This window comes from Urocitellus parryii, chromosome 1 (genome assembly GCF_045843805.1).
Source record: "Urocitellus parryii isolate mUroPar1 chromosome 1, mUroPar1.hap1, whole genome shotgun sequence".
In the NCBI taxonomy this organism is placed as follows: Eukaryota; Metazoa; Chordata; class Mammalia; order Rodentia; family Sciuridae; genus Urocitellus; species Urocitellus parryii.
Genome location: NC_135531.1, coordinates 245,226,612 through 245,238,839, shown reverse-complemented (window position 1 = coordinate 245,238,839; position 12,228 = coordinate 245,226,612). Strand labels below are relative to the sequence as shown.

The 12,228-nt window shown below is 33.2% G+C and overlaps 1 protein-coding gene across 2 annotated transcripts in view; it reads right to left on the bottom strand.

The window, feature by feature from the left end:
* Slc39a10 (solute carrier family 39 member 10) overlaps positions 1-12,228 on the bottom strand; it is a 62,478-nt gene that overhangs the window by 25,356 nt on the left and 24,894 nt on the right. The window contains exons 4-5 of one of the 2 annotated variants that reach the window (XM_026408849.2): positions 2,149-2,318; positions 914-1,102 (exon numbers count right to left, since the gene is read on the bottom strand). In XM_026408849.2, the coding sequence (XP_026264634.1) occupies positions 914-1,102; positions 2,149-2,318 (359 nt within the window). The remainder of the gene's footprint in view (positions 1-913; positions 1,103-2,148; positions 2,319-12,228) is intronic. The other variant, XM_026408851.2, reaches the window with a different exon arrangement.

Genomic DNA, 12,228 nt, shown 5'->3' with positions numbered 1-12,228 from the left:
ATTAGTGTTAATGTTTCAAACATGCTAGTGAGCTGTATTCAGGATAAAGCTTTTGAGGTAGATATGAACTAATGTGAATAAGAAGGCTAAACCTTAGTAAATTGCAGTAGCCCTGAACTTTTTTTTTGGTGGAAAATTTTTTTAGTTATTTAGATTTCTCTCATAAATGTGACATCAAAACCAGAAGCTAACTGCATGACAATCAGGATATTTAATAAATAGTCCCAGCATTTCCTCCCTAATAGTATATAACCTTTGAAAACAATGACCATTTCCATCATTTCTTCCTATTTCTCTCCAAAAGCCCTCTTATTCTGACCTCTTCTTACTTCTACTACTTCTACTATTGTTGAGGCATTTCTGATTAAATGTACTGTGTGAAAATATTTTCACTAGAAGATATTACAGTAAAAGTCATCATTGAAAATATTATCTAAAATTGATAAAATTTTCTTCTATTTAGACATTTTTGTAGTAAGCATAAATTGGTGAGTAGCTTTTACCATCCTACTTAAATCAATTAGATATGATAAAAGAGAAATTAACAGACTATTATATCTTGATTATAAATCCCAAAATAAGTGTAACTAAAAAAAATGGCATCAACATCAGCCTTTCCTTTGAAGATTAGTGACTAAAAATAGCTAATCTCCATTGCTGAAATACCATTTCAGTTATTTTTTATAAGTTTTCTTCACTCCTATTCATAGTGGAACTGGAAGAAGCTCAGCGCTACAACCTATGTATAGCATGTGCAAGGTCTTAGGTTTTACCCTCAGTACCACAAAAAAAAGAAAAGGGAGAAAGATGTAACACAGAATATCATTATAATTAAGAAAAGCACATATCCAGAAAAAGATGATTTTTGTTTTGAACTATTTTTCTCAGAAAATAAATAATAAAAAGTACTTACTCTCTGTTGTTTATAATGCTTAAACATTCTAATGCAGTGTTCAATGATAAACAGCAAGTAAATGCCTCCTAGAGCGACAAGTCCTTTCAATACAGCATCATATTCTTCCAAAAATTTCTTAGATTCATGTCCATGAGAATGTCCATGTCCATGTGCATGCTGATGACTGTGATCATGTCCACCTTGAGACTATGAATAAGAATGAAGAAAACTTACACACAAATAACTAAAATGGTATTCAAACAATGGAGATTACAATCTTATAGAGAACACAGAAAAAAATGTTTTTAATTTTACTTTTTAATTGACAATAAAAATTGTACATATTAATGGGGTGCCATGTAATGTTTCAATTACACGTATAAATTATGTAATGTTCAAATTAGGACAAACATATCTAGCTCCTCAAACATTTATCATTTCTTCATGGTAAAAATATCTAAAACACTTTCTTCCAGCTTTTTAAAAAATAAATACATTACATTATCTATAGTCCCCTACTGTGTAATGGCACACCAGAACTTAGTAATCCTATATAACTGCAACTTAGTGCCCATTGATCAACCCCTCCCCATCTCTTCCCTCCTTTCTATTCTCCCAGCCTCTGGAAGCACTATTTCACTCTCAACTTCTATGAGATAAACTATTTCAGATTTCACATACCAGTGTGATCATAGGTATTGAATACCTTTTAGTTTTCAAAGTGCTCCCCTAGAGATTACCTCACTTTCATTTAATTCACTTTACATGAACACTTGTCCAGAAAGTAATACTTTTCATGGTGAAGCAAACACCATGGACTCAAATGTCTGTAAGAGTTAGATACTATAGTCAAAGAAGCCAGAAGTAAAAAAAGGAGGTGATGAGTCCTTTACAAATGGGAATAATGACTGCTTAAATGCCTCAAATTTAGTAGTAACAAAACACCCCATCAGGTCACCACTTTGACCTCCTGGCTATATGTATAATCATTACAACTCTTATACATTTCTTCTAAAGGCTTTCATAGTATACTGATAGACAGATATATCATTCCTAGCTTCTACTTAAAAACATAATGATTCAATTTTTTTTCAAAAATATTGCTAGTTAAACTGAAAATGAAACAAAACAAACTTCACTCAATAAGTAATAGCATATCATAAATACTAGATTAGTATTTGAACAGCTTGCTATTAAAGAATTCTTTTAATTTCAATATTTTAAAATTGTTTAAAGTTAAAAAGAATTCTTACATGGGGCAGTAGATGAAGAAGGGCATCTCCACTCATTGTTCCCACGGCGAGTGCAACAAGAAATGTGAGAAGGAATTTAAAGCATCCCTGGTTAATGATGGGAACCAAAATCACGCCTAGCAAGGAAAGCAGGCTAATGACAGTGATAGAAATGATACCACAAATCCATGCTGTAGGGAAAAATTATCAAGATTAGTATGATGGCATGGAAAAAAAAATCCTAAAGAAGAACAAACATAAGATAAACGAGTCATGGAAGACAGGTTATCTTTCCCAGACTATGCTTTTTAAGAAACTTTATGGACTGCTGTTCTTAAAAACAAATAAAACCATAACATTTAGCCACCCTGAACTCTTAATAAAAGAAAAAAACGTAAATCAACTTATAAATAGTACCTCAATGGCCCACAATATTAGAAACAGTGACTTAAAATGACACAAGGCTATGATTTGCTCATAATATCTAGACTATAAATAAACTTTCCACTGTCTGAAGGCACAGTCATACACAATAAAACTCTTTATTTAAAGAATATAATTATAATAGTTTCCTTGAGCACTAAAGTGAAAAGTATCTATCTAATGTACATTTTTATGAATCTTTCTAATAAAAAGTTTAAGAAACAACATATCAGCCCAGAGTGGAAGGATATTCACATGAAGAGTTAAGAAAGCATTACTGGTCGCTTTATGGTTCCAAAGGATAATTCTGTGCTTTTCCCCTTGATTTCTTCTCTTCTCTACACTGTTTTAGAATTCCCTTTTCTTCAATTTGGCTTGCTATACAATTTACCACTTTTTAAATATCTTACTATATATAACTGACTGAGAATGTGAGAAACATTTTTACAAAATAACTTTTGAAATAAATAGGTGTTGTGGTGAAGAGGAATTTGTTCACAATTCTTTACCAAGATAAGCAGAATAAGATACCAGAAATAAATGCAAATGTTTGGGGAGCTATAAGTTTTGATTACAACTTGTGTTAGCAGCCTAAACCAAAACAGAAATGTATTTCTTTTAAAAATTCTTTACCAAATTCATCTGTAGGAAATTTCACTGATTTCAAAGTGCTTCCCTAGAGATTACAATTCTGTGACACTTTTAATGTAAAATACTATTTTTCTAATCAAATCTTAATAGGACTATCAGTCTGCTGAAAGAATTTTTTATGAATTCTTATTATAAATGAACAAAGGGAAAATGCATCTCTTCCTCAGATAACTTAAAAATTTCAAACACAAATAGATCAGTGAGGAGATGAGACTTGGCCCACTAAGTAGTGAATTTTATCAATAAAATTGTTTATCCACTGGACACTAGTCACAATATTCAGTGACATTCACACAATAGCCAACACTCATTAGCTAAATTAGATCATGGAATTAAAACGATAGGTCATCTATTGCTGATGGAAGCTTTGCAGCTCATCCAGATATGAAGTTTTAACCACTGGACTTAAATTCTTTAGCTTTGATCCTTGCAAATATTCCAAGGCAAGGAAGGAGGTGGAAATCAATTTTTAAGGAACCAGGGTCAGAGAAATATCATTATAAAACCCTTCCAGGTTGGTGAAACTGAAGGATAAGAGCAAGATCCCCCCAACAACACTTACTCTATAAGGCACAAGAGGTAAAACCCTATCCACAAAGAAAAATATATATTCAAATAAAGTCTAAAGGCTCTCTTAAATAAGGAGCAACCAAGTTACTCTGACCCCTGTTCACAGGTAGGAACAATAAAAATCTATGAAACCTGATAATATTAATAGGTCAGAGAGGCAGCCAGAGGTACATATTTTAGACATGAGAATTGGAAGTCAACAAACTTACTGGCCAACTAAACCAACCAAGGTTTGTCAAAACTATCACAGCTCTCTACCTCCAGTCATATTAGGGGAAAAAAGGAAATAAAGTGGTTACTTTATCTAAATAGGACAAATTGAGGCTGGAAACAAAAACATTAATCTGAAGATAAAATGTCTCATACTATAAATACATAACTCTCTCTTTCCAAATACATATCTATCTTCCTTAGTTTGGCAATAATCCAATCTAGAAGCAATTTATCTCAAAGTAACAACCTAAAAAGCAACTTAAATTACAAGTTTAAAGAAAAATACACTAAATTTCTTGGGAAAACCAGAAATGTATATATACTCCAAAATATTCTATAAGAGAATAAATAAATAACTATATATACTTATTAATGTAAACACATGTGGATGAACACCACCAAAACCACAGAGAAGACCCCAAGTATACAATATATACAGAGCAAACAAACTTGGTAACTCCTCATAATTATCAGAAATTCTTATTAATCAGAATTATTTAACCCAAAAATATACTTGAATTAGTTACCAAAATTATCCAATAAAGGTACTTATTTTAACTCTGTCTATACATCAACGTCCAAAAAAATTCATATAAATTAAAATCTACATTTGCAAATTTCTAGCTAGTGATCTTTGTTACTGATTTATTCATTTATTTTTTAATGTTGTATTTTTTATACTTTTATTTTATTTATTTATATGTGGTACTGAGGATTGAGCCCAGTGCCTCACACATGCCAGGCAAGTACTCTACCACTGAGTTACAACCCCAACCCTGATTTATTCTTTTTTCTAGGGCTATATTACAATCTATACTGAACCTACTTATCAATATATTTGCAAAAGAAATTAAATTTTAAAATCATAACATTTGGAGAACACCTTTAATTTGACATATTGTACAATTTAAGACAACAACTAATACAATATAACTTTGCAGGCTAATAAAATATTAGCAGTAGAAGTGCTTGTTGACAAACCTGGGGTTGAGCAACAATGAAATGTCAAAAATCACAAGATTCGACTCCTGCTCTTAGATTTAATAATTTAAATACTTATTTAAATAATCCACATGACTCTGAACATTTAACTCTTTAAAATAATTTCTTCAATTAAAAGAAATACATATGATTATTATACAAGAGGCTTACCTTCAAAAGATTTTTCATTGATTTTTTAAAAATTCTAGGACTAACATGATCCTATATCTTTCAATGACTCCCCCCCTCCCCATAATTGGTAGACCACTCCTTCATGTATGCACTTCTCTGGCAGAGATAGAAATTATAAAAATACTTTTTAAAAAGTCAATTATTCTGTCCCTTTAAAAAGACAATTTATCTTAATTCTTGCTTCCTACTAAAGGACTCTGATATCTATGGTAGCATTATTCAAACTGTTTCATGAGATAGAGGGTATTTCAAAAGGAAGGGTAGCGGGCTGGGGTTGTAGCTCAGTGGCAGAGTGCTTGCCTCAGCACCACATAAAAATAACAAACAAACAAATAAATAAAAGGTGTTGTGTCCATCTACAACTAAAATAATTTTTTTAAAAAAGGAAAGATAGTGAGATTTAATATTAAAGATGCTAGGCATGGTGGCACACCCATAGGAAACTGAGGTAGGTGGATCACAAGTTTGATGCCAGTGATGGGCAGTACAATGAGACCTTGTCTCAAGATAAAATAAAAATGGGCTGGGGATGTAGCTCAGCAGTAGAGTGCTTGTTAGCATATACAAAGCCCTGGGTTCAACTCCCAGCATGGCCAAAACCTAACAAAAGGGGAGAGGGGGAGAGAAAGTTTTCCACAAAACCAGGAAAGTATGGCACAAAAGGGGGGAAAAAAACAAAAAGATATGGAAAAACTGATGGAAGGTCAACTAGACAATGCCTTTTTAACCACAGAGTCAATCAAGAAAACAATATATAAACAAAACAGTAATCAATAAAAAGAGACGGAAAAGCTTACATAAAATTAAACCAACCAATGAACCTCTGGAGTGGAAAAAAACAATAACTAAAATTAAAAATCCAGAGGGGTTTGAAGGCAGGTTTGAGCAGACAGAACAGAGAACCAGCAAACTTGAAAAGAGAACATTGGAAATTATTGACTCTGAGGAAGAGAGAAAAAAGACTGAATAAAAGTGAATAGAGCTGAGAGAACCTGTGGAGCACCATCAAGTGCACCATCCTAAGTCCCAGAAGAGAAAGGGAAAGTGACAGTAAAAATATAAATGTTCCAAATTTGTTAAAGACAGGAATATAAACATCAAAGGAGTTATGTGAACTCCATGTAAAATGAACTCAAAAGGAGCCACATCAGGACGTATTATAGTCAAAGTGTTAAAAGCAAAGGACAGAGGAATCTCGAAAGCAACAAGAGAAATAACTCGTCATATACAAGGGATTCTCAACAAAATTATCACAAGTTGCCCCATCAAAACCAAGAGGTCAGAGGCAGTGGGCTAATGTGTTCAAAGTCCTAAAACAAAATAAAATTAAAATGCTGACAACCAAGAATTGGTTAAAAGACATGGCAAAACTGGAAGAAATTATGAAAAAGGGGACCTCATGAAAACAGAAGGGAGACCAGAGGATGGAAATCAGGGGAAGGAGGACAAATTATTTTATGTGCACGTACATTGACTTCACAATGAATCCCACTATTATGTATAATGTACTATAAAAAATTGTTCACCAAAAAATAAATGAATGAATAAATAAAAATGAGTAAGAAAAAGCCATTCCCAGATAAACAGAAATGGAGGCAATTTGTTACCACTAGATCTGCATCATAAGAAATACGCAAGGATTTGCTCTGTGATGTCTAATCCAAAATGAGAGGGGGTAGGATTAAAAAAAAGAACAGAAGAAATATTAGTGGAGTAGACAAAGGGGAATGAAAGGAAGAAAGGTGGGAGAGGACAGGGAAAGTCAATGGAATGAATCTGACCTAACTTTCCTATGTTCATGTATGAATATACCACATATGAAATTGCATAGGACAATATTATGGTTTGGATGTGAGGTGTTCCCCTCAAATCTCCTGTATTAAGACAGGAATGATGAGAGGTGAAAATGATTGCATTGTGAGAACTATAACCTGATCAAACCATCCTACTTTGGATGGACTGTCTGGGGTGAGTAAACTATAGGCTGGTGGGGTGTGGCTGGAGGAGGAGGTGGATCACTGGGGGCATGCCCTGGAAAGGTGCCTGTGGCTCCTTCTCCCCCTCTCTCTCTCACTGCTTCCTGGTTGCCATGAGGGAAACAGTTTCCCCAATGGTGCCCTTCCCCCATGATGTGCTGCTTCACTTTGGGCCCAAAACAATGAAGTTGGCTGTCTATATAATGAGACCTCTGAATATATGAGCTCCAAATAAAATTTTTCCTCCTTTAAGTTCTTTCTGTGAGATACTTTGGTCACAGAAACACAAAAGCTGACTAAAACGTACCCCAAGTTAAAACAATCTTGACAAAGAACAAAGCTAGAAGTTTTACTTCCTGATTTCAAAACTTACCATAAAGCTATAGTAATCAAAACAGTATGGTACTGCCATGTGGACATGCAATCAAATAGAGAGCCCAAGAGCCCAGAAATAAATTACCCTCACATATATGGTAAAATGACCTTTTTTTCTTTTTCTTCTTCTTTTTTTTTTGTGCTGGAGGTCTGAACCAGGGGCGCTTTACCATTGAGCCTCATCCCAGCCATTTTAATTTTTTTAGGGTCTTACTAAGTTGCTGAGGGTCTCACTAAGTGGCTAAGGCTGGCCTCAAGCTTGCAATCCTCTTGTCTCAGCCTCCTGAGTTGCTAAGATTACAGGTGTGTGCCACCTCACCTGGCTGGTCAAAGGATTTTTGACAAGAGCATCCAGATGATATAATGTGAACAGAATAGTTTTTTCAACAAACTGTGCTGAACAAAGTAGAAATCTACAAGCAAAATAATGGAGCTGGACATTTAAATCTAGCACAAAATACAAAAATGAAGTCAAAATAGATCAAAGAACTAAGTTATATAAAGGTCTAAAATTATAAAACTCTGAAAAGAAGAGAAAAGCTTCAGAACTGTGGATTTGGCAATGATTTCTTAGAATATACCTATAGTACAGGCAACAAAAGAAAAACATAGATAAATTGAATTTCATGAAAATTTTAAAAATTTATGCACAAATGACAATATTAACAGTTAAAAGGCAACCTACACAATGAGTGAAAATATTTGCAAACCCTCTATCTGATAAGTAATTAATAGAATATAGAGAGGATTCCTAAAATTCAAGATCAAAACAACCTGATTAAAAAATGGGCAAAGGATTTCAAAAGACATTTTTCAAAAAAGATATACACATAGCCAACAAGCACATGAATTGATGTGTACCATCATCAATTACAAGGAAATGCAAATTGAAACTATGAGAACCATCTCATACCTGACAGCATAGCTTTATAAAAATATGAATAACAAGTGATGGCAAAGATGTGAAGAAAGTGGAACCCTGGTAGGACTGTAAAATGGTATGGGCTATCTTAGTTCCTCAAAAAATTGAAAACAGAATTACCATATGAATTAGCGATTCTAATTGTGGGTATATATACTCCCCAAACTGAAAACAGACAAGACAGTAGAAAGGTGGTTTATGCCAGGAGCTGGGGACTGGGGAAATGGGGAGTTACTACTTAATGGGTGCAAAGTTTCAGTTTTATAAAATGAAGAGTTATGGAGATAGTGGCAATAGTTACGTAACATTATGAATTCATTTACTATCACTGAACTATATACTTAATAATGACTAAGATCATAAAATCCATGTTATGTATTATAACAGTAAAAAAAACTGGAAAAAATTTGAGCTAACTTCACATTACACATGGAATACGTGTGTGTGTGCACAACTTTCAAAAGTTAAATATTAGACAAAATGGCAAAGTGAAAACTAAACCCAAAGTCGTCTAACTTTTAAACCATTGTTTTCCCCTATGAAATCATAGTATTTTCAGAGATTTCTTGGACAAGTTTTTTATTTATAACTCATGTATTTAGCTCATAGAGGTGGCTTTACAGAAAAGATCTAAAAGAAAATTAAGTACAATGAACATAAAAGAAGCATTTTTTAATCTAGATATTCCAATCTAAATATGCCTTCAAAAATTTTCAAGATTTGAGTTAATAGGGGTTGGGGATACAGCTCAGTGGTAGAAGATAAAGCTCTAAATTTGATACCAATACCACAAAACAAAAACTGAAATCAAGTTTATTATTAAGATAGTGGTCAAAAAAGTACTACAAACCAAACTGGTAACTACATAAAATTATCAGAAAATACTTATACTTATTTTAATGCCCCTAAAAATATGCATAAGCAGTAAGGTCAATTATATATTTCCCATATAACATGAATTAATATTTATTCCTGCCATTCTTAAGGAATAAGGAAATAAATCAAAATTCCAGGTATTTCTACAGATTACAACCATTCCATGACAACTGTTTCATTAGCAAAACAGCTCTACCATTCCCCTACATGTACACTACTCTAAACATGTTTTTTTATTCTCAATTATTTATTCTTAAGATTAATTTCAGCCCTCTGGCACTACAAATAAAGTTCATTCTTCTAAACAATCTTTAAGAGAAACAACTATCCCTTTAACCTTCAAGAAGAAAAGAAGTGTGAAGCTGTTTGTAACATACTGTACTTGAAATACTTTTCCATGCTATTTACTTACTTTTTAGAATTATTAACATTTAAATTTATACTTATATAAACTGTTAATTCTCTAGGTGTAGGAAAAAACAATGCAGGTAATAAAACTGTTTGATTTCTAATTAATTTGCTGGGGGTTTTCCCCCCAGTCACAATTTGGTATAAAAGGAAAAAACAAAACTAAACTAAAACCAATAAAAGGTGTCTTTCAAGAAGCCAATACCAAACTTACAATATGCAAACTATTAAATACAACTAGCAAATGTTTCTTGATTTGTACCCAAGATACCATATGTGATAAAAAGCACTAAAATGTCTGAAACAAGCTTCACTTATTCTGCAAATTAGGTCGCTTAAAACATTAAAGGTCTTCAAGCTTAGTTATTCACTAACTCCCTTTCTCATTATCAAGAGAGAAAATGCATTCTTTTAAAAAGAAGCGCTCGTCTGTGGAAACTTTCTAATTAACTTGGTGCAAAGCATGTGCAAGATGGCAGTTTTCTACACTGTTTCAGCATTTTAATTGGCAGAAAATGCTTAGCAGCCTATTCGCTACCCCCTTTGGTAATTAAGCTAGGGTCAACTCTATGACTAAATGGGCCAATCTTGTGAAACAAACGATTTCTACCATCACAGTATACAGCATATTTGGTTTACAGCAGTCTTTGAACAAAGTTAATGAGGTAGTAGTTGTGTCACTATGGCAGATTTATATAGAACAAGTTAACCTTTTCTTAATGGTGCAGCAGTCATTAAAAATAATTACTAGCAGGGCATTCTCTCTAACAATTATTAACATCTATCAAGACATAATTAATTCAAGCTGCATTTCTGACAATGCTAATAACCACCTGCAAACAACTAATCAATATTCACTATTAGTAACATATTTGTTTTTAAAATAAGCACAATTTCCTCTAGGCTTTTCAGATTGAATAAGCTGTAAATTTCAATATTACTACAGTTAAGCATCTGTCAACAGCTTCATTACAATATATGGATTATGGCAATATTACAACACAGACAACTCTAATTAAAAGTCATAATCCACAAACGTGAAAACAACTAGAATTAGAAGTCTTCAAATAAAAAAGCTATTGGCTTTAACTTTAGATGAGATAATTCTGTCAATCTCCATTTTTCCCTGTACAAAACAAATGTATTTTATTTTTAATTAAGTTTAATCTCAGCTTCCCCTTTTCTCCTGCCACAGTTATAAATATAAGCAACTGAGAGTTAACTGTGCCTCTTAAGGTATTTACTCATTTATACAGAGTGACAAGCATGAAGTCAAGAAAGAGGATAAATCTTATCTATTTCCAAGACAAGGATTCAAATCTAGTTTGTAGACCCACTTTTTCTGCCTTTATACTACTAAATAGACTGAACCCAGCTTGTCTGCCATCAGAAGACCATTCTGGAGTTTTCTTATTTTCCACTGACTAATCTATACTTACAACAATATTTATACCCACACTTAGTATCACCTTTTACCTTGTGTGCGTTATCTGTCAAAATGCTACTAAATATGACATATAACTCTCATTTCTCTGTTACATTCTAGCAAAGCACTCTCACTTAAAACTTTTCAGCACAGAAGACACTGATAAGGATTATAAACTCCAGACTGAGAATCTATGGTTCATATACAGCTCTGCTAACATGGCAGCTGGTAACCTAGGGCAAGTTACTTAACTTCTCTAAGCCTTCTTCTATTCATCAAATGTGGAAGTAACACCTGTCTCACACGTTTAACAAATTAAATGATCTGGGTGCAGTTGTGTGTGCATAAAATCCCAGCCACTCAGAAGGCTGAGGGAGGAGGATCCACCAAGACGAGGAAGTCAATGCCAGCCTAGGCAACATGGTGAATTCCATCTCAAGAAGAAACAAATGAATGAATATATTTTAAAAAGTGTTTAGTTTAGCACATGGTAAGGTCCCAATGTATAGTTTATTATAATTAGCCTATCCACTCTAAAGTTGTTTTCCTGTTGAAAAACAACCAGAAATAAAAACATAGGTGCCTACAAGGCTTATCTTTATGCAATGATGGCATCTCCTTCTACTTGCACTCTTTCAAAGCTCCAATATCTCTCTCCTAAATAAAATCCTGTACCCTAAAATCTAATATTTCTAAACATGTCTGTTTCATTCCTATAGTAAGAAATTATTTTAAATTCTATCCTTTCAATCCTTTATTATGCCAGAATTCAGTTTTTAGTCCACATTCACTTATATCATTTTAGTTACTTTAATTACTATCCTCTAGGCCTTCTACATCTTGAGCATTTCAACCAGAACTGTGTTCTTTATTCTACGATCACGGTAATTTCATCATGGTTTTGCACATGGTGAAACTGTTCACGAAAATTCCATCTGTCTTGAGAACATTTTATTATCAAAGTACACTTTAGGCTGACTGATATATCTGATGGTCTTCAAAGATGCATTTTCAACAGCTGTCTTTTCTGGATTATAACTAAAAGCTTGAAGACTAATATTAAACCATTTACTAACTCAATCAACATA